This window comes from Hypoxylon trugodes, assembly GCF_022578975.1.
Source record: "Hypoxylon trugodes strain CBS 135444 unplaced genomic scaffold F4822scaffold_10, whole genome shotgun sequence".
NCBI lineage: Eukaryota > Fungi > Ascomycota > Sordariomycetes > Xylariales > Hypoxylaceae > Hypoxylon > Hypoxylon trugodes.
This window is the reverse complement of record NW_026250025.1, coordinates 915,068-940,335: the sequence shown is the minus strand read 5'-3', so window position 1 is coordinate 940,335 and position 25,268 is coordinate 915,068. Positions and strand designations below refer to the sequence as shown.

At 45.2% G+C, this 25,268-nt stretch overlaps 12 protein-coding genes across 12 annotated transcripts; 6 read left to right on the top strand and 6 right to left on the bottom strand.

The window, feature by feature from the left end:
- Nucleotides 1-168: 168 nt before the first annotated feature.
- Nucleotides 169-1,917, bottom strand: F4822DRAFT_438697 (peptide N-myristoyl transferase; the record flags this gene model as incomplete). Its single annotated transcript, XM_051462547.1, has 4 exons — nucleotides 169-184; nucleotides 237-622; nucleotides 684-1,269; nucleotides 1,364-1,917. 4 exons carry the CDS (start codon nucleotides 1,915-1,917, stop codon nucleotides 169-171), a joined length of 1,542 nt encoding a protein of 513 aa, XP_051309732.1.
- On the bottom strand, nucleotides 1,828-4,259 carry F4822DRAFT_56420 (alpha/beta-hydrolase). The gene is made up of 7 exons (XM_051463668.1): nucleotides 3,953-4,259; nucleotides 3,812-3,885; nucleotides 3,545-3,742; nucleotides 3,484-3,491; nucleotides 3,284-3,418; nucleotides 2,541-3,105; nucleotides 1,828-2,482 (listed from the first exon to the last, which is right to left on the bottom strand). Exons 1-7 carry the CDS (start codon nucleotides 4,063-4,065, stop codon nucleotides 2,391-2,393), a joined length of 1,185 nt encoding a protein of 394 aa, XP_051309731.1. The 5' UTR covers nucleotides 4,066-4,259; the 3' UTR covers nucleotides 1,828-2,390.
- A 179-nt stretch (nucleotides 4,260-4,438) lies between these two features.
- On the top strand, nucleotides 4,439-7,289 carry F4822DRAFT_418120 (uncharacterized protein; the record flags this gene model as incomplete). Its single annotated transcript, XM_051459507.1, has 2 exons — nucleotides 4,439-5,055; nucleotides 5,112-7,289. Coding segments are annotated over exons 1-2 (2,203 nt in total), but the record flags the coding sequence as incomplete, so codon positions are not given.
- Nucleotides 7,290-7,296: 7 nt separating this feature from the next.
- Nucleotides 7,297-8,799, bottom strand: F4822DRAFT_418119 (alpha/beta-hydrolase). Its single transcript, XM_051459506.1, has 4 exons — nucleotides 8,673-8,799; nucleotides 8,421-8,604; nucleotides 7,936-8,350; nucleotides 7,297-7,877 (listed from the first exon to the last, which is right to left on the bottom strand). Coding segments are annotated over exons 1-4 (1,038 nt in total). The 5' UTR covers nucleotides 8,675-8,799; the 3' UTR covers nucleotides 7,297-7,440.
- A 50-nt stretch (nucleotides 8,800-8,849) lies between these two features.
- F4822DRAFT_418118 (uncharacterized protein) lies at nucleotides 8,850-9,939 on the bottom strand. The gene has a single exon (XM_051459505.1). It carries the CDS (start codon nucleotides 9,743-9,745, stop codon nucleotides 9,182-9,184), a length of 564 nt encoding a protein of 187 aa, XP_051309728.1. The 5' UTR covers nucleotides 9,746-9,939; the 3' UTR covers nucleotides 8,850-9,181.
- A 540-nt stretch (nucleotides 9,940-10,479) lies between these two features.
- F4822DRAFT_418116 (peptidase M50B-like-domain-containing protein) lies at nucleotides 10,480-12,134 on the bottom strand. The gene is made up of 4 exons (XM_051459504.1): nucleotides 11,494-12,134; nucleotides 11,332-11,440; nucleotides 10,928-11,226; nucleotides 10,480-10,872 (listed from the first exon to the last, which is right to left on the bottom strand). The coding sequence occupies exons 1-4, from the start codon at nucleotides 11,743-11,745 to the stop codon at nucleotides 10,663-10,665; spliced, it is 870 nt and encodes a 289-aa protein (XP_051309727.1). The 5' UTR covers nucleotides 11,746-12,134; the 3' UTR covers nucleotides 10,480-10,662.
- Nucleotides 12,135-12,341: 207 nt separating this feature from the next.
- F4822DRAFT_418113 (uncharacterized protein) lies at nucleotides 12,342-13,476 on the top strand. Its single transcript, XM_051459503.1, has 2 exons — nucleotides 12,342-12,714; nucleotides 12,835-13,476. The coding sequence occupies exon 2, from the start codon at nucleotides 12,907-12,909 to the stop codon at nucleotides 13,141-13,143; it is 237 nt and encodes a 78-aa protein (XP_051309726.1). The 5' UTR covers nucleotides 12,342-12,714; nucleotides 12,835-12,906; the 3' UTR covers nucleotides 13,144-13,476.
- A 778-nt stretch (nucleotides 13,477-14,254) lies between these two features.
- On the top strand, nucleotides 14,255-15,073 carry F4822DRAFT_56348 (uncharacterized protein). Its single transcript, XM_051463667.1, has 3 exons — nucleotides 14,255-14,489; nucleotides 14,551-14,713; nucleotides 14,797-15,073. The coding sequence occupies exons 1-3, from the start codon at nucleotides 14,347-14,349 to the stop codon at nucleotides 14,950-14,952; spliced, it is 462 nt and encodes a 153-aa protein (XP_051309725.1). The 5' UTR covers nucleotides 14,255-14,346; the 3' UTR covers nucleotides 14,953-15,073.
- A 340-nt stretch (nucleotides 15,074-15,413) lies between these two features.
- Nucleotides 15,414-18,986, top strand: F4822DRAFT_418107 (EF-hand). Its single transcript, XM_051459502.1, has one exon. It carries the CDS (start codon nucleotides 15,652-15,654, stop codon nucleotides 18,529-18,531), a length of 2,880 nt encoding a protein of 959 aa, XP_051309724.1. The 5' UTR covers nucleotides 15,414-15,651; the 3' UTR covers nucleotides 18,532-18,986.
- A 609-nt stretch (nucleotides 18,987-19,595) lies between these two features.
- F4822DRAFT_433901 (uncharacterized protein) lies at nucleotides 19,596-20,489 on the top strand (the record flags this gene model as incomplete). Its single annotated transcript, XM_051461908.1, has 1 exon — nucleotides 19,596-20,489. The coding sequence occupies one exon, from the start codon at nucleotides 19,596-19,598 to the stop codon at nucleotides 20,487-20,489; it is 894 nt and encodes a 297-aa protein (XP_051309723.1).
- A 484-nt stretch (nucleotides 20,490-20,973) lies between these two features.
- Nucleotides 20,974-22,957, top strand: F4822DRAFT_56309 (GroES-like protein). Its single transcript, XM_051463666.1, has 4 exons — nucleotides 20,974-21,482; nucleotides 21,533-21,844; nucleotides 21,910-22,636; nucleotides 22,695-22,957. Exons 1-3 carry the CDS (start codon nucleotides 21,458-21,460, stop codon nucleotides 22,572-22,574), a joined length of 1,002 nt encoding a protein of 333 aa, XP_051309722.1. The 5' UTR covers nucleotides 20,974-21,457; the 3' UTR covers nucleotides 22,575-22,636; nucleotides 22,695-22,957.
- On the bottom strand, nucleotides 22,781-23,704 carry F4822DRAFT_433899 (glycoside hydrolase family 16 protein; the record flags this gene model as incomplete). Its single annotated transcript, XM_051461907.1, has 3 exons — nucleotides 22,781-22,866; nucleotides 22,928-23,230; nucleotides 23,290-23,704. 3 exons carry the CDS (start codon nucleotides 23,702-23,704, stop codon nucleotides 22,781-22,783), a joined length of 804 nt encoding a protein of 267 aa, XP_051309721.1.
- Nucleotides 23,705-25,268: the final 1,564 nt, after the last annotated feature.

Sequence of the window (25,268 nt, the reverse complement as noted above, 5' to 3'; positions counted from 1 at the left end):
TGTAGAGTCATATAAAACCTGGCCACGATAAGTCGATCCAGTCAATGAACCCCTGGCATGAAGAGCATTTGCCCCCTTCCCGAAGATCAACATATGGAGTACATACTGCCTATCTAGCTAAGGCCTCTAATGCAGTAGTGCCCGCACCTTGAAAGTGCCCACGTGGATTCAGATTTGTGTTTTGCTGTGTAATAGTTAGCCATGATTGCTCGGATATCTTGTGGGGCTTGACAAACCCGACGCCACTTAATGTCTTAGTATCTAAGTGGTTTCTCCTGTCAACGCCACCGGCTATCGGATTCGCCCGATAGTTAAATAGATAATAATGTAGTTGGCCGTCCCCTGGTCCGAACTTCTGTTCTTCCAAGAACAAACCGTTGTCCATTAGCGAAAGGGCGTTGTACACGTCGAACCCGTACTTTTTACAGAATACGAGACTATCTGAAACCAGAGTGTTGAGACGGGATTTAAGAGCTTCTCTATCGACAGGGCTGGAGAGTCCTGTCTCGGTAGCATAGTAGAAGAGATAAGCCGCTTTTATGCTGGAGTGTTTGGATGGGCCAATAATCGAGGATTCCAGACAGTAAAATGAGATGAAGTCGGTGATTTTCTTGTGTTCGTCCTGGTGTTCCGGTCAGTAAAAATAGGACAGCGGCGGGTATCGTCGGGATAAGTTAGGTTACCTCAACTACATAGGTCCAGACCACCTGCTCCTCCAGTGCGTTCTTCTTGTTATGTAATAACCAGTGTTCAACTTCTTGCTTGTCAAACTCGGCAGCCAACTCATATTTGGCCAAGTATCGCGTGAGCAGATCTTGAACAGCACCGACATCCTTCTTTTGCATCTCTCTCAATCCACTGATCGAATTTCGCTCTGGCACGGCATATTTTCTGATCTGGAACTGAGGCTTGCTATTCGGCGGCAATGGGCTAAACCCGACCTCATACAGTTTTTGCCAGTTGATGGCTCGGTGGAAGTATCGACACGTGCTTACGGGCTTTGGAAGGACAATACCGCCAGTATATATGGCCTGAAAAACTCCTTCCAAGTTACACAATCGCGTAATCTCCTTGATGAGGACTGGTGCTAAACGTTTGGAGCGAAGCTTCTTGTGTATACATAGGAAGTTGACTTCGGAGGCGTGTATAATGTTGTTTCGCACGCGTAGCTCGACAGGAATGGCGGCAATGAAACCAACCAGTTTTCTAGATTGTGAAGCTCTGACCCCTCGATGCCATTGCTTCTTCCATCCAGGCGGCATCATGGCCCTTTTTACATTTGTTAGCTCTTTATCCCTCGGTTTATTGGTTTGCTGACGAGAGCAACAAGGAGAGAAAGGATAAGGCAGGACGAATGACTCACCATTTCAAAATACTTGCGGAATAATTAAACCGGAACATCGCTTCATCATCTTCGACGTAGTGACCATTCAACAATTCCCAGACCTCCTTCAGCTGGCTCTCATCGAGCAGATCTAGGGTGGACCATTCGAAGCCGTCCAACAGCGGGGCAGGTGTTTTCGGTATCTCATCGACAGTTTGGACCTTGATAGGCCCCTCCTCGACTTGTTGGTTGGGATCGGCCTCTTCTCCGAATTTTGGGACTGGTTGAGTGGCCCAAAATTTGTATGCGCCCATATCCTTAACGTTCTTACCACTCGAAGCCAATCCCGTCATTATATCCTGGAGGTTGAGACGTTTGAGGGCATCGGCGGCAGCATTAGGATCGCCATCACTTCCACTGCCAAGTTCGTTCGCAAGCGCGGGATTGAGATCGAGGAGCTGGGTTACTTGTTCTTTAGAGAGACCTTCGACAGCTTTATGAAGCTTCTTCGCAGCCCTTTCCCTTTCCTTCTCATCCTTTTCCTTGTCCTTCTCTTTTCCCTTACCCTTTACGGGCTTGGATTCATCGGACATTATGACTGGTCACAAACGTAGGCCGGGGAATGCGCGTGCTGAAAGGAATGGGTGTCGATTATAGTGAAGGTTGGTAGGCAATTGGGGTTATGTTTTAGTTGAGGAGGGGCTGTCGAATCCATGTCAAGGTCGCAGCGCGGGGCTATTTAGGTAGCCCTGGAGCTACCCAGTTAGGCGGATTAGCGATCTCCAGCCCCGTTAATCCACCCACTACTTGATATTTTCATACAAAGTTTTATTCGCTAATCCAACCTGATCCTCAGGCAAAAGAATCAACGTCAAACTATATGGATTTGATTTAATTTCTATATAATGATGCCCAATTTTTAATAATTCTAGTGTGTACTTAGAAAATAAATATCATCCATGGATGCCTCCAAGTTCGGTTCGGCACTGTAGTGGGGAGATTCACCGACATTCTATCTCTATCCTGCAAGCCACAATTGCGTCACTACTTAGGTATACCTAAATACCTAGATGAGACTGGAAGACTGATTACTATTCAGTTCAAATGACCTCATGACTGCGAGTGATACTGCTGCAGACATCATAACATCGTTATGCCCTATTGTACGCGTTTAGTATTGCTTTTTATCCGCAATTTTCTTCACTGGATCACTCACCGCCGTATCGCACGAGTTCTTGTCTGATGACCATATTTGGCTCATTACGAATAATCGTCTTGAAAGTTCCATCTTCCTCACGGAAAGTTCGCTGTTCCTTCCACGACAAAAATGACTCATCATCTAATTCTTCATTGAATGTAGCGCTGGCTGCGGACTTAAACAGTTTGTCACTCTCATGGCAGGGAATCTCCATATCATTTTTGGCGTGGATCAGAGTTAGTCGTAGCCTCGTCCTCGTCAACGTCACAATGTGTGCGAGTCGATCTGCGGATTTCCACTTATCCACGATGAAACCCTGAAAAAAGCGAAGAAGTGGTGGTATCGAACGAATCGGTGAAAGCACTGGGATAAAACCAGCCGCCGTGTAGGAAGCAACTAAGGTAGGCGCGTTTGAAAACCCAGCAACGAGAATTACACCCGCGAATTCGATCCCTTGCATAGCAAAATGCTCTGCAACTCCGCTTGTAACAGCAGTGCCGAGACTTTGGCCTAAAAGGACGATTCGGTTCGCTGGGACCCCGGCCTCCAAAGCCCAGTTTACGGCAGCAGCACCATCGTGGCTGTATATCGGTTATGTAAGTAGCGAAACACCTTGAATTATATGAAATTCGCAGCTTTAATGCGTGGCCATGTGCAAGCACAGAAATCAAGACAAGAAAGGGGGTCTCACGTACTAAAAAGTGTCAGCTAGAGGTTACCCAGAAATCTGGCGACAGCGCAAACACCATTGTACGTACCATTAATCCCGCTTCTGAGGGCGTACCAGTTGATTTACCGAAACCTCGATAATCGATAGCAAGAACATGATAATGAGAAGAGTCGGTTAGGGTATGGTAACTATCCGTACGAAAACCCTGGGCTATATGGCCAAGGTTCTATTTTCGAAGTTCAGTTAACGATTTCAGCATAGTGAGATATTTCATCCGACCTAGTCACTCACTCCATGAACTTTTAACTATCAATTAGCAATATTGATAATAACCTGTTGGGGGTTTTCTTACAATAAATTACAAGCCGTGCCTCAGGGTCATCATTTAACAGACTAAACGATACCATTTTTGTTATGTCATCAGCAAAGCCTGGCTGTTGGGCTTCGAGTTTGTCCTCATGTTTTAGGTAAACTGGAAGTGGCAGAATGTGCCACGCATAGATGCTCTCCCCATCTATTGTTGTTAATGAAAAAGGCGTCACTTGGTTTCCTTTGTTGTGGCGACATTAGTCAATATTGCTGCTATATTCATTTTTCTTTGAGTGTAATAGAAACTAACTGGCGAACCCCCAATACTCCGGCTTATTAATATCATGCCAAAACAACGTATTCAGTCTATGAAGGTATAGAAAACTAATGGTATTCTGTCAATCAATCTACTTCGTATACCTGATCAATAATTCGAGTTAGAGAGGCTTACTGTCTTTGAAAGAAAGGGAAAGCGCCGAGGAAAATAAATGTGAGGTAAAGACCAATTGGGACGCCCAGACCGATGGCTAGGGGAATTGACCACTGAGAAGTCCGTGGAGCCATGGCTCACGACGAAACTCCGAAGCCACTGTTAGGGATCAAACAGATGACGCTTGGACTATAAATGACCTTGATGGGTGGTTTGCTACTGTTTGTATGAAATTTGTATAGATAAGTTAGAATTTAAATATGATTTAAATATGAAGATATTTATCTGAGAAATTACCTGCGATAATATAGCACGTTCCTGCCTGAAAAATTGACTGTTCTAAATGCATATGCATGCATATAAAGTTCAACCAACAGTGGACTAGGATCTGCGACGCGCACCTTAATATGGTTACATAAGTGGTTAGCTAGGTAAGTGGTATCGGTAACTACCACTAAAAGTTCTAAGTGGACCCGCCTCTTCTCTTCTATCTATCCAGTGCTGTGGCTCCGAAAACAAACTCTCATTTTCTTCTTCCTTTTACCAACGACCTTTTTTAATAGGATCTTTTATATCTTCAACTTCGCCATCAAGAAAATGATCCGATTCATGTTTTCTTAATATTAAGTAATAGGATCAACAAAGAATACCAATCCATACGGGGTTTTCGGTTCTTAGCCTTCCAAGAATATTTCGTCCTATGCATCCGCCATAGTGCGATATCTCGAGTCCTTTCGATCGATTCCCAGCATTGCCGAGATGCTCTCGCGTTTCTTGTCACGTTAGTGTGAAGATAAGCTTCTAATATCCTACCGTATCGAAACCGATACCTACTACATACCCAGAATTATCTGCTTGGGCGCGATGGAAAGAAAGAGAAAGCTGCCCGCAAGAGCGGCTGCACGGGTTGATCATGTCGCTAAGAAACGAACCGCGACACCTCCCGAGCGATCAGTTACTCCAGCACCCGCACCAGCGTCGGCATCGACTCCTACACCAGTTGAACCCGTACCCGAAGAACCACCCTTACCCAAATCTATCCAGGCTGGCAATCCTCTACCAACTGTAGAGCATTCGCAGCCTGACGATCTTTCAACAAAGGATTATCAGTCCATTCAAGAGAGGTATGTCTACCTAGCTGAAACCTTCTTACTATTTTATAGTGACCTTATAAATTTAGTGGCGTCCTTGCCGATTCGCTTTCTAGGTCGCGTCAGAAATGGATCCACGAAGGTATTTTTGAGAAATACTGGACGAAACCTACGAAACGAAAAGGTGTTATTAAGGAAGACCCCAACAACCCTCCCAAAGATAGCATGACAAAGATCGGCCAAGTTACAATTACCGTAGAGCCTCATGTTCTCGAAGCTACTATGTACGCTGTTAAAGATCCGAAACCTCTCCCCACAACAAATTCCGCTTTTCGACCCATTATGCAGTATGGTCCTCCGAATGGTGTAATGCCTCCACCCCCAAAGCCTAACACGCCGTCGGCTCCGGTCTCGACAGCGCCTTCGGCCTCACCATCGCATAACCCGTCTCAGCCACAATCTCAACCTCAACCTCAACCCCAACCACCTTCAGCGGCGCCGGTTCATCCTCAACCTCCACTATCACAGCCGAAGCCGCAGGTGCAGGTACAAGCACAAATACAGACACCACAATCCGATGTGCAGCGATCCTCGTCTGCCGCTGTACCTAATAAACCGGTTGCCGCCTCCCCTGGAGGCCTTGACTCCGTCCTAGCTCACCCTCAACGTCCTCCGACTCTACCTCCCACAGCAACTCCCCCACAGCCGCCACTCCCTCAATCGGGGACGCCGTCCCAACCGGGCTTAATTACCAATCGACCTTTACATGCACCAACCGCAACAGGGGCCGCGCCACCTGTTCCCGCGGCACCAAAACCGGCCACACCAGCTGCGAAACCGATGACACCTACGGCACCTGGTGCCGATCCCATCATAGTTACGTTAGCGGAGAGGGCATCCGAAGACCCTAAGCTTCGAGATCTCATGAAACGCGTAGCTATAGGAGATGCCGCTCCAGTTGAATTGTCTCATTTTCAGAAGATTATTGATCAGATTACCGCCGACTACAAGAGGAAAGGAGGTCAACATGGTCCTTCAGCAGATCGCCTTCTTGTAGACGGGAGAACTGTGAAATTTTTCGCCGACGAAGTCCGAACCATACTAGACATCGTGTATTTTTCAAACCCAAAGCAGAAATCTAATGATTTAAAGCTGCCTCCGGGGGGAAGCGACCCACTAGTGATTCTCCTTTTGAAAAAGGCATTGGATGATCGGAATACGCAGGAAATCATACGAAGGGTATCTCACGGGAAATTTACCAAATTTTCGGATACCACAGATCTAAAGTCCATTCTTGACAAATTAAAAGATCTTATGGTAAAGGAGACATCAAAACCCCTACCAGCGACACCAGCTCCTCAAACTACCCCTGCAAACGGGCCAGAAAGTCCGGCCGTGTTGAATGGTGCCAATTCGAGGAAAGGATCATTAGCTGCACCAGGACAACCAGCTCACGCATCTAGTTCGCAACAAGCCCTACGATCGAAAGGACCGCCGCCCTCTACCAAACCCGACATCTCAGCTATCGTACTTGAGTTTTCCGGTGGTACTGGAGACCGATATTTATTCCCCAAGTACAGCATCCTCGAATATATTAACCCAACACAAGTTATCGCGTCTTTTCTTATAGTCCGCAAAGGAAGCAGGTTGGAATACGGAGGTGATCCGATATTAGATTACTACCAACCTGTAACGATTCGAATATTTGCGCAATCAGCTAAACACCTTGAAAATCTAGCTAGGGTCGTTGCGCCCCAAGATGACGTACGACGTTACATGGATGATATCATGGATAATATGACACGAGCCGAGTATATACTCCTCGCCATGCGTCTACCGAAGGCCGATAAGGACGACCAAGGTGAAGAAGGCACCAGCACTCCAAAGGTGGAAGCAATGAACCAACTTCAACCATCTGGGGTGCTATGGACGGGGGGTAGTAAGGCATCCTCTACCGCAACTCCACCGCAGAAAGCGATTACAAGGCCATTGGGCGACGATGAACAATATCAAAACTTCATAGCTTCTGTAAGTTAGCGACACAGGGCAAGATGATATTATTGGGGTGCAATCCCAAGACTAAGGAAGCAGGATGCACATCGAACTTGTACGAAATTAACGGAATTGGGGCATGGGCGATATTCTGAGGGGTTTCATGGGTTTATTATGAGATACCTGGTTCGAGGGAATAGGCGTATCGTATTTGAGATAAAAGTTATTGCATACCTAGGTATTCAAATATTAACACAGCAAATTCATAATATGAAGTGCAAGTACTTTCCACTGTGTTTCAATTGCTGCAAGAATTTTCTAGGCTACCTATCTACCCAAGTATCGTTTCCTGTCGAGCTGCGGCGGTGTTATAGGTCGCTACGTTCCTTGCAAAATATACACCATCTCTTACCGCCCACTCAATTTCTATCCCAACGAACATTGATCCTCTATTAACTGATTAAACCACTGCGTTCGCTCATTAATAGGCGCATGGCCCAGCCCATCCACAATCAACCCCTGACCCGGCTTGAGATAATCTATCAGCTTTCTCCCATGCGGTGTCGAAATCATGCCATCACTCGTCCCGTGCAAAACTAAAATCCGCTCTCGTCCTACTTTATCCCCCAATTCCTTCAATTGCTCTGGGCTCTTGTGATGCCAACCGGCGGCTATGAGTTGCAGGAGGAAACCGGATTTGGTGAAACCACCTTTATCGTGTTGTTTGGTGATTTCTTGCGCGGCGAATCGCTCGTAGTTGCTGTTGAATTTGAGATAGCCGCCCGGTGGGATTTTGCAGCGGGGGACGGAGGGGGAGGGGATGGTGGCGTTGTCTGGGGAGGTTAGATAGTCTAGTGGGAATACTGTTGTCGGAGTTAGTAGTTATTTTTCTGGGAGTCACAAATCGGTTGGTACACATACTAGCTCGAGCGGCATATTGCACACTTCTATCCAGACTCTTAGGTAGTAGCATAGTAATACGATTCACCATATTCTCAGTAAACGTAGTCGTATTCTCAATACAAGCAGCTGTGCAGATTAAACTTAGACTGCTTATGCGGTCCGGTACGAGATACGCGAGTTCTTGCGCGATCATGCCGCCCATGCTTATACCGCTTATGTTTAATTGTCGTGGTGATGTCCAGCCTAGGTGATCGACTACTTCTATGATGTCCCGCGCCATTTCCGATGTGCTGTATCGCATCATGGGCTTATCTGATCCGCCCATGCCTCGGTTATCGAGGATTAGGACGGAGTATTTTGAACCGTGGATGTGCCCGAAGTGCATGGTTTGGCGTTGGTATGCTGTTTTGAAGAATCCGAGACCGCAGATCAGCTGTGATGGGAGCGATGAGTATTTATTCCGTTACTATACTAGTTGTAGTTGGCTTATTGGGGTTACGTACAACGAGCTTCACTGGCCCATCGCCGTGAACTTCCCAACTGATGTTGATTGGGCCTCCTCTCCCGGCAGCTACAGGTAGAAGACCTCTTTGATGGGGTTCAAGTTTCCATACTGCCGTTGGAAAGGCTGGGCTCTTTGTCACATCCTCGACAGAAGGGAATGCTATTGGAGTTGTAGATTTTGACCTGGAGTTTTTTGTGAGCCTATTTTCGACTTGAGACTCATGACATCACTAGTAGGAAGATGTACATACATGGCGAACTGGTTTTACGTGGCACTTGGTGATGGATTTTTGATACAGTTATATGGTCGAGTAGTTCATGAAAAAGGCGATATCCGCGAGGCTCGACTTGTATATGAATTTATTAAAGAGGTAGTGAATTAAGTTAAGTTACACGCAAGCCGTTCGCCTCGTGTTTCTAAGACGAAAGATGCCTCGGCTTGACGTCTAATTGTATACCGCTCTTAGATGAATATGAGTTATCCGTATTTCTACCGGTACCTTGATCTGCATACCATCACTTTATTTTACTGAAGATCCTTTTCTATGTTTAATAATGCTCTGATTTGCCTTCTAATAATATACATGCCTTTTCTTGGATATCTTAACTCCATGTACTCAAAAACGACGTCGCCAAGTTTGGTGGTAGACCTTGCTCGTCTACCTAGGTATGTCCCAACTGGAATAATAATACAAACGAGTCGAAAAGAATTCAAACACAGCTGTCAACGGAAGCATACATCCGCGCAAATACTTGCCCATTAAATTCCTGGTCCACCGACCTGGGTCCCAGAATAATCAAATTGTAACGAACCACCATACGTCAAATTCGAGTATCCCATTTGTGCTGTATGCGTATTCATCCCCGTATTAAGAAATCCACTGTTATCTCTACCATTTGGATTGGCAGTATTGCTAGTACTCGTGGTTGACGGGTGTCCCGATATATTGCTCGTGGATTTGCTTCGATTTCGATTTGATAGCGACTTGGATACGTCTGCTGCTGATACACCCTCGCCAAAATATAAGTAATCCGACGGTTCGTATTCTGCAGATTTACTTGGGTGTTTTCGGGCGGATAAGCGACTTGCTGATACTGATGATGCTTTTCGGAGTCCTTTTACAGGTCCTTGTGTGCTAACTTCTAAATGTTGTGATGATTTTTGTGTTGGGTTTTCGGTTTGTTGCGACGGAGTCGGGAGGTTTTCGGTGTCGTCATCTTTATCGGAGTTGCTTCCCTGGCTTTTAGATCTTTTCGAGCTACTTGAACGCGAAAATAGATCTCGAATTGTCATCTTTAAGAATTGAATGGAATTGATGACCATAAATAGTGATTTTGTTCAATTAATTGGAATACTTGCTATTTGCTTTTCGTGGGGGTTCGTTGAGACTCTTAAGTATTTGGTAGGTGTTGATCTTTTCGTAGGGTGCGTCAATATTGACATTCACTCATAACTTGTTTATATATCTAGGTATAACGGAAGGTTTTAATAGAAACTGTCAAGCGATATACGCAGGTAATATTGAAGGCTATTTCAATGCCATTTAAGTTGCTTACCCAGTTAGTTACCTCACAACACTGCCCTTGGCTTGGCGGCTGAGTATCGTATTTACTAGACAATAACAGGGAACTTGGTGCGCCACAATGACGACCAGCTTTACTATCTTTCGCAAAGCTAGCAGGCCAGGTACGCGTTTCCCTTCTCCCCTAAAACTTCCGTCGGAAGGTTAGAATGTTACTATTCGGAGGGTTTAATCATATAATTCGCAACATTTAAGTCTTCGCTTTGATATTCGGAAGAGTTTGTTTACAACATTTTGCAAGCAGGTAGATATTATTCTTCCTATTCTTTTCAATGCCCGCAGTTCTATAATTCAAATAACGGCACCAGAGACGTATTTTCCCCGGGCGTGATAGTTTTACTAAGCGAACTAGTGCTTTTTGTTCGTTTTGCTCAGGGGTTCACGAAGCCACCAATTCGGGACCCCAAGAAACGACCGAAGACCACATAGACGAAGCATTATAGATATCAATATATCACGATGAAAAAGGCAAAAGTGAATAATATGAATTCTTGTCATTGCTAATAAAAAGGGTATCATGGTCATACTGAAAAGCCAACCTCATTAACACACCCCACGTATCCGAAAGGATTATCAACCTGTAAACTCCCCAACGATAACCAGGTACTTAGGTAGTAGGAAAGGCCTCTCTTCTTCAACATCTCAGTAAATTACTTGCTTAACGAGTTGGGAGGAAGTGCTTCGAATCTTCTTCCTGTTGCGCGAATGACTGTGGGAATGCGGCGATACCAGCGACGATAGCAGCAGCCATGAAGCAGATGGAAATGATAGACCAGATTACACCCCAGCATTGGGAAGAACCACCATAACGTTGAGCAAACACACTGGCATCGGAACTATTGACTTTGCGAAGGATTAAATCGTCGCACTACAAATTGGTTAGTAAAAGCGACTCATGAAAGAAAATATTGGCGAGAACTTACAATATCCCAAACGCTATACAACGAACTCATCACGCCGATGAAAAGCACAACGAATCGTAGGGGTTCGGCGTGGACTATGAACCAGCAGGCCACCAAAAGCCCGATAGCGAGTACGATCGTCAGAATCGTAAGCCAATCTCTCTTACCCCACCACATCGTCAGCAAGAAACACACTGCCAATACGAGACTAGCAATCTTGCTTGCGACGATGTCGAAGCCGCAGAATATGAGTAGGGCGCCGATCAGAGATGATCCCAAATAACCGGCTGGTAGAGTAATAGCACTTTTCCCGCCAACCACTAGTGATGAATGTTAGTACAGTTCAGTAGCAGGTTTTAGGTGGTATCATGGCCGGTAACAGGGATGAGTACAGTAGAAATAAATAAATACGGGTCGTTACATACTGTGTGTGACACCACCTTCGCGAGGATCAAGTGAGATGGATTTGACGCGACCACCTGTACATACTGCTGTGATGGCATGTCCAAATTCGTGGAAAGCAATGACAAGCATCTAATAAGACTCGTTAGCATAGTTTGCGACAACCTGATTTGGGATAAAAATACCTTGAAAGGCCATAGTGACCATCGTACGTAAGGTACGTTCCATAGAATGGCAATAATAACTACGTAGGCAGCGATGATTCCTAGAGTAACTTTCTGAGCGTCACTTGTGACAGTTAAATCGCGACGGGATACGGCATCTCGTCTAGCAAGTCTAGCGACCTCCGGACCGGCTGCTACTACGGCGACTCTCGCACTCCGGACCAGATGTTCGGTAAGAGAAAGTCCGGGCCTCTCAAATTGTACCGGGGCCATATTTCTTAGGCACCTAAACAGGTAGGTAAGGATTCTAACGAGTGTAGGCTGAAAAACGAACGTTGTAATTTCAGTAATTTTTTTCGATTTAATTCACGTGTCGCAGAAGCATCATAGGGGTAAAAAGACGAAACGTTGCAAATCCTCCTGGCGAAAAGAGAATGAAATCTTTAAATCAAGAGATGAGGACTTGGCCAGATGACGTGGACGGGTGGGCTGATAACGCGGTTCTATGTTTCGGGGCTATCCCGTTAAGAATTCGAACAAGAACTGCGTAAGCCCAAACAAAAAACAACCGTAACAATGCCTTTACTGCGCCTCCTTTTGTTTCGTGGCGGTGTTTTTTTTTTTTTTTGGTTCTGTCTTTTATCAATGCTTAGGTGCTTGAGTAGGTGCACACGCGGCACCTGAACACTAAAAAATAAGTGCTGGAATTTTGCGTAATCGCCTTAACCTTTAGAAAACAGTTGCGATGTGGGGAGGTCTACCAGCTAGGTTTAGTACCTAAGGCACCTAAATTTAGATCACGTAGCACTAAAATATAAGCTCCCGTCGGTCTTTTGCATTGCCGGCATACCAGAGCCATGGTTAACGACGAGATGGATCCTTTGTACGAATAGAATATATCTATTACCCTTCATATGAACATAGAATTAAATGTCTGAAAAGTCGATGCTTCTTCTCATATGGATGACAAAGAGTTATTCCAAAGAGCCAGACGATCCAAACGCTTCTACGATTAGAGTTGAACAATGCTAGGTCGTTAGGTCGCTAAAGTCACTGGTATCAAATTGACTAAGCAGTCAATAAGGTAATAAATGCCCACAGCAAGCAATGTGCTACCTTCTCTTTTATTTCGCTTCTCTTCTTTACTTCCTCCTCCTTATATAGTGTCACGATGTCGAGCTTTTTGTAGATCCGGTATCTACCCCCGTTCTTAACATGTACACCGCTGTTGATCGTCGCCGAGTATGTTCATGATCTCCCGGAACCATAACATCGCTGCATGAATACTTATTTGGGTGCGTGCTCGATGGTAGTGGCCGCTAGAGTTCTACGTTCGTTAAGATGACTGACAAATGGGTATAGACTTGGAGTATGCGACTCCTCTTAAGTGTTGAATCTATATTGAAGAATGAGTTGTAATATGGAGTAACGCGCATGAAAGTCTCCCGTGGTTGGTCTTTTGGCGTTTTTATTATGTTCACTGGAGTATTAAGCGCGTTTCTTTTTGCATCAGCATCAGCACCTATGACGATCCCAATGAAAGAAAGCCGCCTAGGCTGGTTCTCGCTCAAATCAGATGGAACCGAACATTACAATGCGGATTCGAAGAGGCTGGAGAAATCCATATATATATTTTTTCTTTCGTTTCTAATCGTCGACCCTTGGTCTTAATAAGAGAGGCTCGAAAAATATGATAAATGACTAAAAAGGTTTCGGAGATGTCCACGAATGATTTTTAGATGATGACCATGCGGCCATGCAAGGAAAATATTATGAAACACGTTCAAGCGCGGGTCGGTTGGGATTATCCTGGAGTAACATGGCGGTCATGGTCGCAGCATATAACTTTTTAAGATATCTAATTTTGATATTTTACTGAGCGACGGACCGACTCTTGCAACGTTACAGGAAATATAATTATCGTGTTCTGGGTATTGCTGATCATGAAGAATAGAATAGCCAACTATACTGAATAACAAGCCTGAGACATCTTCTATACTGAGACATTTAATACATTCTAATTGGATAGAAAAGTCGTCATATTAGTGGATGAAGTTCAATACTCTTTTGAGGGTAGGCAGTGTAATTCTAGGTCTTTATAGCTAGAGTCGACGTAGTATTCTTCGCATCTTCGGTTTAAATAGCGGCCTACTTGGCATATGTTACTACCTATCATTCATTAAGCGCGGAGGATTGTATTTATCTTGAACAGGATACGAAGCCTATGGCAACATGCATAGATGTGCAACGTATAGTTATGTCGTTTGTCTTCTTCTGTCTTATACTGAATTGTCATTATCTTGTAATTCTGATATATAAAATAAGAAGAACAAAAGAGAGAATATGAGGGTGATGTCATTGAAACTGTATCAATATGTTGAATGTTTGCTAGGATATCGGCATGGGTACCTAACTGGGTAAAATTAAGCTACGGTAAGGATAACCCTCGCCCAATTCAGGTTGATTGCACCCCCACTGAAAGCCCTATCAAGACGTATCATAGGCTCAAATGTTCCTGTATTAGGTACATGCACCTCGGGGAGCACTTACCATCCTGTTTGATTCTGGACCTGACAGAAAGTGCCGATCATTCTCACGAGAGTTATGGAAGGTGTAGTATCGGTTCGTTCGGTCGAGTTTTTCCCCTTTCCCCATTGTTGGGACCATTAGGAGGTAACAGGACCTTGTAAACGATGGCAGGATGGGTACCATTAAACTTATATAGACCTGAACGAAGTCGCCTCAATAAACCTTTGACTCTTCATTCCCATCTCATCCCATCCCTCGTCACACTCGTCACAGGTTCAGTACTCTCGTTTAAATCCGACATTCGTTAAAATTTCATAACAAACTACAACCTTCCAAAAATACAAGATGAAGTTCCTCTCAGGTGTTACCGTTGTTGGCATGCTTGCCGCTGGTCTTCCCAGTGTGCAAGGCTTAACTCGTAGGGTCAACGCTCCCTTCACTGTTTCGAAGCTATCGGCAGGAGCTACTCCTCACTCTTCGGTTGGATAGTAAGTTGACGCTGTTGTTTTGATCGATGATTAATCGTATTGATTACTAACCTTCCCGAAGCATCGAACTTACCTGGTCGTACGGCGGTCTAAACCAGACCAAGTGCTCTGCTCAACCCGGAACATACCAAGTCTTCCCCACGGTTGCAAAGACCGTATGCAGTGACCCGTCAACCTCTTTCAACCTGACTAAGCGATCCGATGGTGGCGCTGATCTTGAGCTTGTATGTTGCACCAAGCCCCTCCCTTTCGGTCCTTCGGGATCGAAGAGTCATTAGCTCTGTTACTGACATATTAAATCGTGAAGTGGCACGAGGTAGCGCCGGGTACTTCCGCCAGTGCCGTCCACACCATCCAAGCGTCCGAGATTGTCTGGACCAACCAGCAATCCCCTACCGGAACCGTTCAGGTCTACGCTGGTCCTCAGAACTTCACTGTCAACGCCATCTTCCCCAAGAACTAGGTGGAATATAGATCCTGAAGATACATCTTGACATATTGGAGGACGAGGAGGATATGTACTATTCGCAATGGAGGATTAATCTTAGTATTTAGGTAGTGTTGTGGTTGATAAGTGACCTCAAGTTCTTCATGGGATATACTTAAATAAAACCTGATTTTTGAAAGGTATCACCTTGTCTTTGTATTTTCATGCGTCGAGACCCGTTACCTAGGTAGTCTAAGTGACAACCTCATTTGTAATGTTATGAATGGTTAATCTTCACTTGGTAGGTGTATTTATACATGTACTTGATATGTATTGTTAGGTATGAGATGTACCTAGGGAGTACATGTATTAAATGTTCTTAGGTGTATGTGGATAGATACATTTACGTAGGCGCGTTAGTGCTTGTGATACGCGCACCGAAGGCAGGTACCCACACTAAATAATCGCTAATATTAGTGGCAATCACGACCTTCATAGCTTAAGTTAGGTAGCTTAGGTAACTTTCCGGCGATTTCGATTTCACTAAATCAACCATCAACTAAACATATCACTTTTCTTTCTCGCAGACATTAGAAATTCGTGTTCGGGCCAACTGTTGATTGATTCAGAAGGCAAACGTTTCTAAATGCATTCTGGTCATTTATTCTTGTTTCCTTGACCTTCGCCGTCCTTTACCCCTCTCACCTTTTTCGCCATGAGCCTCACCCATTTGTCATGGCATCTTTTTCTTCTTCCACAGTGGTCTCAACTTTAACGCGGCCACGCGTGGCCATTGTTGTGGTTTCTACTATCACTGCAGCTTCTCTAGGTTATTATTATTACTTTCATGCTCGTCATGGGTATTCAGGTTCCGATCTCTCGTCGACGGGTCCCGGCTTGCATCGTAGAAACGCCGTAAGACGATCTCGTCGAGCATCGCATCGCCGTGACGATTCATCTGACACCGATTCTCATGGCGACGAGAATGCCGAAACACCCGACACAATCCCTACCATAGAAGCTCTCCCTCACATCGACGACCGAAATCCCGAAGAATGGTATAACGATAATAACCAAGCCCCGCGTCAGCGCACCGGCGAAAATATAGTCTCCTTACTATTTCGCGTATCCGAAGATAATGCTAGGCGCAACGCGTACGTCCACCGTGGTTGCCAATGTAATAGTTGCGCTATGGTACCTATCCGTGGCATTCGATACCGTTGTGCCAATTGTGCCGACTTCGATCTTTGCGAGGTATGCGAATCACAAGGTCTACACAATAAAACCCACGTCTTCTATAAAGTCAGAGTACCCGCCCCGCCCTTTGGAACGCGAAATGTCCAACCAGTTTGGTATCCAGGCGATCCCGATAGTTCTCCACGTAACCTACCTCGACCATTACTCCTCAAATGGTCTCAAGAAACGGGATTCGAACGCGTTGAACTAGATGCTTTCTGGGAGCAATGGACATTTATGGCGAATACCGAATGGAGGGATGACCCCAATAATCTGGGTTTAGCTATGGATCGTAAGACTTTTGAGCGCTGCCTTGTTCCATCTGGTGGTTATCGACATGCGGCACCTAATCTTATTCACGACCGCATGTTTGCATTCTACGATACCAACCACGACGACCTAATTGGATTTGAAGAATTCTTACATGGCGTTACCTATCGGAAGAGGAGGGATAAACTTCGAAGGACCTTTGAGGGCTACGACATTGACGGCGATGGCTATGTGAGTCGACGAGATTTCCTGCGTATGTTCAGAGCCTACTATGTGCTCTATAAGCAGATGCATAAGGATATTCTCGATGGCCTTGACGATCATATGATGACAACTACAGAAGCTCAACAACTTATCAACGGAAGACAACCCCTGAGCAGTCTTTTTGGAAGGGAGGGCAGAGTTCCTCCCGCCGACCATTTGAGACCGATGGAGGGCAAAATATTCCGATCGAATGGAGATGTTGAAGTCAATGATAATAAAGGTGTTGTTAATGAGGATAAGCCGGATACATCTGATCGCGAGGGGATTTTAAGAAATTTGTTTTCATCAAGCCGCAGCCAGAGCGCATTCACTGAATCGTTTGGGTCTGGTTCTAGAAGGAATCGATCCCCCAATGACGGAGAGACTCGCTATTGGTCCGGTATTATCAACCCTCCTCATAATACAGTCGATTTAGCCTCACTACTCCAGGGTCACTACCCACCAATTGACGATATAATAGAGGCTTTACATGATCATCATAGTCGTCCAGCAACCGATGTTTCAGGCGGTTCTTCCGATGAAGATGGACAAAGCGAACCCGAAGCCGCAGATGAAGGTGCCGAGGCATCTGAAGATGACGAACAACCTGAACAGAATGGAACGAGCGAGACTACAGAGTCAGCTCTTACCAGAGCTATCCCCGATGCTAGCAGATTTACTAGTACCCTACCAACCGAGAGCCAGCTTAGAGTCCAACACCAAGCTATCGTAGCAAATGGTCGCCGCTTAGGTGTTAATAGGCAAAAGAAGGTAAATGCCAGGAGGTTACTTCTTGACAGATGGAAACGACGTCACTTCTATCTAGATGAAGAAGAAGGTGCTCAACCTCCTCAAGGATGGAACGAGGACCAGGATGTATTATTAAACCTGAACGGCATCGCTGACTCGTCTAAATCTGCGCCGCACTTCCTATCCCCACGATCAAGATCGTCTTCTAAAGTGCGATTCGCTGAAGATGATGATTTGGAAACCAGGTCTAATGTGTCCACATCTTCGCGAAGTGTGCCGGAGAGGTGGGGTGGAATGGAAATCCCCGATGCGGAGCGAGATGCTGGAAAAGAGATTCTCTACCAAGTTACGCAACAAGCTTTTAACGAGCTATTAGACGAGATTTTTCAAAAGAAGGAAGATCTCGCTATCGAAGCCGCCGAAACTAAGGAACTACGCGAAAAATACCGAGCGCTTGTAGATACGATCGACTTGGAGGAAGAGGAAGAACGAAAGCAAGAAGCAGAAGAATCTAGAGACCAATCGCGCGAACGTCGTAGTCATCATCATCACACACATCATCATACACATACTCTGGACGACAACCGATCCGCCCGAGACCGCAGTTTAGACGAACTATTAACGATTGCTGGCTACACTACGGACGATCTTCCGGATTTGGAGCCTTTAGAATCTTCATCCCCAGAGGTACAGGATTTTATTCCCAAGACACAGGTCAATGGAGATGAAACGGCTCCAGAAGAAGAATCAGAATATCGTGACCCTACTCTACCTCAAAATCGGCCCAACAGTACAAATGAGATACCACGAAACAACTCTTCAGTAAAAGCAAAGAATGGCCAACCCAAAGAAACTATCAGCCGTGCCGGACCATCTAATGAACAACGAACTAAGGCGAAAGTCCCCCAGCCTGATTCACCACCCGAGATACCTCATTCTACATTAGTGGAATGGAAGCGCATCAATCTTGCAGAACAGGAAGCTCGGGAAAGAGGAGGATGGGGCAGACTCAGTTATAGGGAATTCGAGAATATCTATCGAGATCACGAATTCCAGGACAGTGGCCGCAATAGGTTGGATTACCTAGGAAGTTGGATCGATTTCTGTATCCCTTAGGTTCGGTTACCGGATCGTACTCCATGGCTGCTGGCATAATATAAGCCTCACGAGACCCGTGAAAAGTTACGACAGGCATAGGGCATTGTGTCACGGTGTTGACGAAAATGTATATTGATTAGGTACCTAGCTAGGTACTTAATGCCTCTTATTGACGTGAGATATGAATAGAGGCATTATGATATATTGAATTATGAGTTGGTGTGATTGTATTAATTGACATTCGGTTTCTTGCACAGGAGCATGGTCTCATCGTATTGACGTAAGTGCCGTCACCTCTCAACGTTGGTGTGATGGTGATGGGTGGTGGGATAATAATATCGTGTTACAAGTATAAGATAATTGAGCTTAGGTCGGGCCGTTATTGAACCTGCCCCTATTCCCATCCCAGACACTTACTCAAATTTGTAGTCATGAAGAATAGAATGTGGCGAACAATCAGCTGAATACGTCAGGGCTTGTATAATTTTTCAGCTTCATAGCCAGTGAATTGACGTCTTCTAGATGTTGTGAGTGGATACAACACACCCCCTTTGACGATCCATCTATACATAGAAATTCAATTTTCATGACTAGCTCATTATCTCGCCTCAAACATGTTATCTCTACATTAGCTACCCCACGATTTTTTAATTGCCGAGAGATCTGTGTGCATAGAATGGGTGGAGTTGCCATGCGTATATTGATAGAAGACCTGTTCGAGCCTCAAGGGGTGGGACTCCGCATCGACGATGAGTACTACCATAATTTATAGCCTTTATTAATCCTTTCTATCTGTTGTGGAGTTTTATTGCCTGGTTGGTCCCCGAATTACTTCAGCCTACAGCGACATTGTAATTTTTAAATAGGCTTAATACCTAGGTTGCCTGTTTTGATTGTACCCCAAGGATAAAATTCTTCCGCGAAGCAATCTATGATGTTTGAGATATGATATGTGGACGTAGGTCTAAGATATATAATAATAGGTAATAATCCTCCAAAGGACGCAATGCTATCGAGAAGCTGAACTCGGACGATCTTTTGGTACACTACCTAACATACTGTGATATACAACTGGTTACAATATGGCCGCTTCTATCTTGGCAGGGTTGCTCCTGTTCACCGCGTCTGCTTCAGCGGAATGCACAAGAGACTTCCTCATAGGAGCTACTGATAAATACGTGGCAGCTCAAGCCAATGGAGCTGCCGCTGATGTAGTTGCTCTTGCAACACCTAATGTCACCTACACTGAAAACGAAGTACCCACAGATATTACCAAGGGTATCTTGACGGAGTCCATCAAGATTGATCACAACCGCAGTATCCACGACACCGTCAATTGCGCAACTTTCACCGAGCTAATCGCTGCGACCAATCCACACCAATATGTGATCGGCACGCGTATACTCTTCGACAGCAACAACAAGATCTCATTGATTGAATCGATCGTGACGGACAAAGGCGACTGGGCTTTCAATGCGACGGGATACTTATACTGGGACTCACTCGAGAACTGGGACCCCATTCCCGAAGATAAGCGAGATAGCCGAGAAGTCATCCAAGCAGCTGGAAATGCTTACTTCGAGCGCTTCAAGAACGAGAGTGTAGTTGTGCCCTTCGGTATACCCTGCTCTCGACTCGAAGGAGGTGCTTCTACCGCGCCGTTGAACATGACTGGAGATTCTTGCACTCTCGCTGGTCTACCCTCAACACTTGTTGTTACCAATCGTCGCTTCGTGGTAGATGAGGTTATGGGTGTGGTCGATATCTTCCTCGGTTTCCCTGGATTGGATCGATCGCAGGGAAATAAGACAATGCCTGATTCTCACGTATTCAGGGTCGAGTCTGGGAAGATTAAGTATATTCACACTGTCTCGTCTTGTGTCGAAGCGGGCTGTGGGATGAATGGAACGATTCCTATGTCAAGGAGGGTTAGACGTATCCGAACTTTTGACCAGCCTAGGCCAGTTTGGCATTGAGGAGGTTGAATCGAAAATGGGGTGAATGGCATTGAAGCTGAAAAGTTGGTATTGGGAAATTGTAATTAAAACTTGACTGAGTAGGGAAGTTGTGTTATATTTGCCGTAATAAAAATGTCGTCTTTTTATTTGGATGTACCAGTGGTCTCCGCCCCCTTTTCTCCATACCCCTCTCCCCTTTTCCTAGTCACCATAAGTTGAACTCACGAAAGAAACATGTCGAAAATGTTCGATCCATCATGAATTCTATAGTAAAAAACGAATTATCGCCAAGTGTTGCAACGTCCGGTGTGGCGTTTCTCATTCACGTTCGTATTCGGACATAACGAAACTCCGCCAGATAGGGCAGCCCTGTGTAGCCCGGCGGCCCAGTATCTTAAGACATGTTTGTGCTACCATGCGTCAATTATGAGAAAGCCCCGACCATTTCGTAGGGCGTAGGGTAACTCGTAATATACCGAAGAAAGGAAAACCGATCGCATTTTAATTCATCTTAACAGAATACGTCGGGCGATTTCAACCAATATAATTTCAAGGTTTATCACGAATCCATCCATTTTCGATGGTGCCATACTCGAACGGGCATTTCTTTCGACGCCTCTCATTGTGGCGGCATGATGTAATTGACTCTAGGATTGACACAATGAAAAAAGCAACCGTATCGTTCCACAGCCTGATCTACTGATTGATTTATAATTGTGTACAACACCCTACCCCGCTCCTTGTAGCTTGCCAATATGATGGAGATAAGGCTCCTAATTAGCGAGTAACTATGCTTCAAATACTAGAATTAACCGGGTCGGACCGCTCTATCCCAGTATATATATGCCTTAAATCCTACTAGGCTGGAGCGGAACCGAACTAAACGATATCAACGACGGCGCAGCTGTTTCTATATATTTCACACAAGTTCATGTCCATAACTTCTAATTAACATTCCTCATAGACAGCAAGAAGTCATCTACAAAATGAAGGAAGCTCTCGTAGGACCAGGTGAGTACTCCTTGATTTCACTTACTCAGGGAGTACTAACACTATCTTAGGACCAAAGGTTGAGATTGTCGACTCGCCCATCCCTAAACCTAACGCCGATCAAATTCTCATCAAGGTGGTCGTGAGTGGGTCCAACCCCAAAGATTGGAAAGTCCCCAATTTCCGTAAAGACACCACGAACCAAGGTGACGATATCGCTGGTATCGTGGAAGAAGTCGGCTCTAATGTAACCGAGTTCAAACCTGGCGACCGCGTTGCTGCTCTTCACGAGGTCCTAAACCCTGTTGGAGGTTCATACGCAGAATATGCTATTTCGTATGACCATGCTGCTTTCCATCTTCCTCAGAAGACCACATTCGAAGGTAAGAGCCGATTCGACTACTAGTCAGAAAATTGAGGATGGAAATGTGCTAATCAACCTATCTAGAGGGATCTACAATCCCACTAGCTGCCCTAACTGCGGTCGTTGGACTATATAGCACATTGGGTCTTCCCCAACCGTGGTTGCCAGCTACTGAACCTACGCCACTCGTCGTATACAGTGCCGCTTCGGCCGTTGGTGCTTTCGCCGTTCAACTTGCTCGAAAGAGTAATATTCATCCTATCATCGCCGTGGCTGGGAAATCCCAAGCGTTTGTGGAGACATTGATCGACCGCAGCAAGGGTGATACTATTATTGATTATCGCATTGGAGATGAGGCTGTCGTTGAAGCTCTAAAGAAAGCATTGGGAGAATCTAAGCTATTATATGCTTTTGATGCTGTATCAGAGCATGGTAGCTACGTCAACTTGAGTAAGGTTCTTGCCCAAGGTTCCAAGCTTGCTCTCGTGCTGCCAGCGGGCAATTTCGAGTTTCCTTCGTACATCACAGCTTCGACTTTCAACTTGGGACCAATACACAAAAACCAAAAGGATCTCGGTTTTGTCTATTCGAGATTCTTCACTCGAGGTTTACAAGAGGGGTGGTTGAAAGCCCACCCGCAAGAAATCGTACCAGGGGGGCTAGGTGGTATTCAAAAAGCCTTAGAAGACCTTCAAGCTGGAAAGGCGAACGCTATCAAGTATGTTTTCAGGATCGCTGATACGAAATAAATGTTCAGGGCTGCCCATGAACAACAGGGAATGGGATCTTCGAAAGTCACATATTTCGTCAAGTAAGAATTAAAATCTCGTTCCGTAGTATATACTAAATTCACATCTATATATAACCAGGATGTTATGAAATACATAAGACGTCGCCACCACAAAACGATATCTATCCATCTCTACATGATTGAGGTGTCTATTCATCTCCGACTCTAATTGCTCCTGTAGAAAGCGACATACTTGACTTGAAGGCCACTGCCTAAGCCGGTAGTCGTTTGGTCATTGGGTTGACCACCCCCTTTTCAATGTTAGCACGCGGAAAACACATTCCAGAGATTTCCTAGGGAATAAAAACTTACCAGGGAAATTGCTTCCAACAGCAACATTAAGGATAGGGAAGAAACTCTTATGAGCCACTCGTCCCCATAGTTCACCATCCCCAATATCACTCCCCTTGATCTGGAAAAATTTCTTCCCGTCTAACCACCACTCCAACGTCTCATCCTGCCAATTACTAGGTCCACGGTTGACCTTGATAGCCCAAGTGTGGAAGGTTTCGACTTCGAACTCGGTTCGACCGCCCTTGCTAAGGTGGTCGGTGCCTCCTCGTCCATAGTGCAGAGTTCCTAGGGAGAAACTCGCGCCGTGGGCATTTTCCATAACTGAAAAGTGACGAATTAAAACCAGTTTCACCACCAAGATGTCTTGGGAGTCTACTTACTATCCCATTCACCGCATTGAGGCCAACTAACATTCTTCCCGTTACGAATATCGTTGCCAAGAGCCCAGAACGCGGGCCAAATACCGGATTGTTGGGCAAAAGGGAAGGTTCCCGTGCGTAGCTCGGCTTGCAATAGCATGCGGTGGCCATCGGGGCAGTTGAAGGCCTCCTTGCCCTCAAGACGTGCTGAAGTCCATTGACCGTTATTGTGCTGCGGGGTGATGTGCAACGCACCGGAGCCGTTGACGGAAGAGTTAGAGGTGCTCGCGGTGTAGTTCTGGACCTCCTGATTACCCTGGTTAGGGCCTTTTACTATGATGTTCCATTTGGATTGATTGGGGAGCGATCCCGCTGGGCCGGAGAATTCGTCGGACCAGACGAGACTGTATCCTGACTCTGCGGGAGGAGGAGACATTGTGAAATGTATGAGATGCTGTGGAAGCTGGTTAGCTAGAGGTTAGGGAATTATTGTTGTTGTTGGAGCTGTAGGCGAGTGTCGTGGTGGACAAGATAGACAACACGGAACACCAACACGTACTTATAGTCTATGGGAAATAATACGAAGCCATCGCAACTAGTGCAGTCACCACCTATTACCATAGCCTATTCGATAGATCAATTCTGATGTCAGTCACGAGGAGGTAACTAAATGAGAGGTCATGTTACCACTGGTAACCCATGCCTGCTTACTTGTGATTTCTTATAGACAATATCAAAGTGTATGATAGTTCGGTCACCGCTTCATACAAATTTCTAGATAATATACATACCTAGGTATGTTTTATTTGTGATATATAGTAAATGTTTATTTATATCTAGCTTATATAATGCCCTGGTAATGTCCTTTGCTGACTGGAGGCGGTTGATGATGTGAGCTCTTAGCCAATAATATTACATGCCAAGTAAAGTATTTAGACGTGGATTGATTATAAAAGTTGCAAGATGGCCAAGGGAATAAAATTGTGTGTCTCTACACTATGGGAGAAAGCAATCATGTGAGAAAAATTGAGAGGTGAGATGTTCAGGGGGTTAACCGGGTATACTCAATTACGAAATAGGTCAGCATAAAGACGTCGCTCTCAATCCCGTATGATTTATATGGAAATAAATAAAAAGCTACTTGGATAAGTCTTTAATTCCACAATGCTATATAAAAACCCGAAAGTCACCCTCGCCGACCCCCTAACCTTCACACCATGTCTCGCCGCTTTACTCAGGCCTGACCAGGCGCTACTCGAGGGAGGTTTATTCCTTGCGCACGACAGCTCAAGGGGAACATTGAAGTGGGATTTGAAAGTAAAAGTTCCTCCCGAATTGAAAGAGGTGAAAAATGAAATGTTAACTTTTTGCGAGATGGTCTCCTTTTGGGAACTGGGCCCAGAATGGGATCTTATAGTGCACGAGCACGCACCAACCCTATTTGCATATTTGGAAGGGCCGCCCGAAAACCGAGATTTCATAGGAGAATAAATCAACTATAAGTGTTTAGCAACTCATTTAATGTTAGAGCTCGTCATCGGCGGTGTGTCTGGTCGTTGTCTATCTTCGGCGTGAGGTTTGAAAAGCTAACACTGACACCAAAAACTCACTCTTAGCGATACCCGTAATACCTAGTTATTATTCATATCGCCTTGATGAATTCGGGCATCACCCTTAAAGGAGTTCGAGGCAATATGGTGATTGGCCGGTGCAATTACCGCGCCATTGAATCAACGTTGAGTTTGCGAGCATAGGTTTGGCATTGAAACGGCAGAACTAACTGGAAAATGAGATTGAGGTAAGGGGGAGTAGATTGCCTGGGATTTGTAGGGTGCTTACTATACTTATTAGCTTGTAGAAATATGCGTTAGAGAGTTTTAGTTTTTATTTGTTACATTCTACTGCAAGAAATCTAGGCGCAACAAGGTGGAAAATGGATCGAAGATATTGTGTGATGTGTCTTAGCTGTCGCAGCTCAAGGGAACTCTCGATCCCGTCTG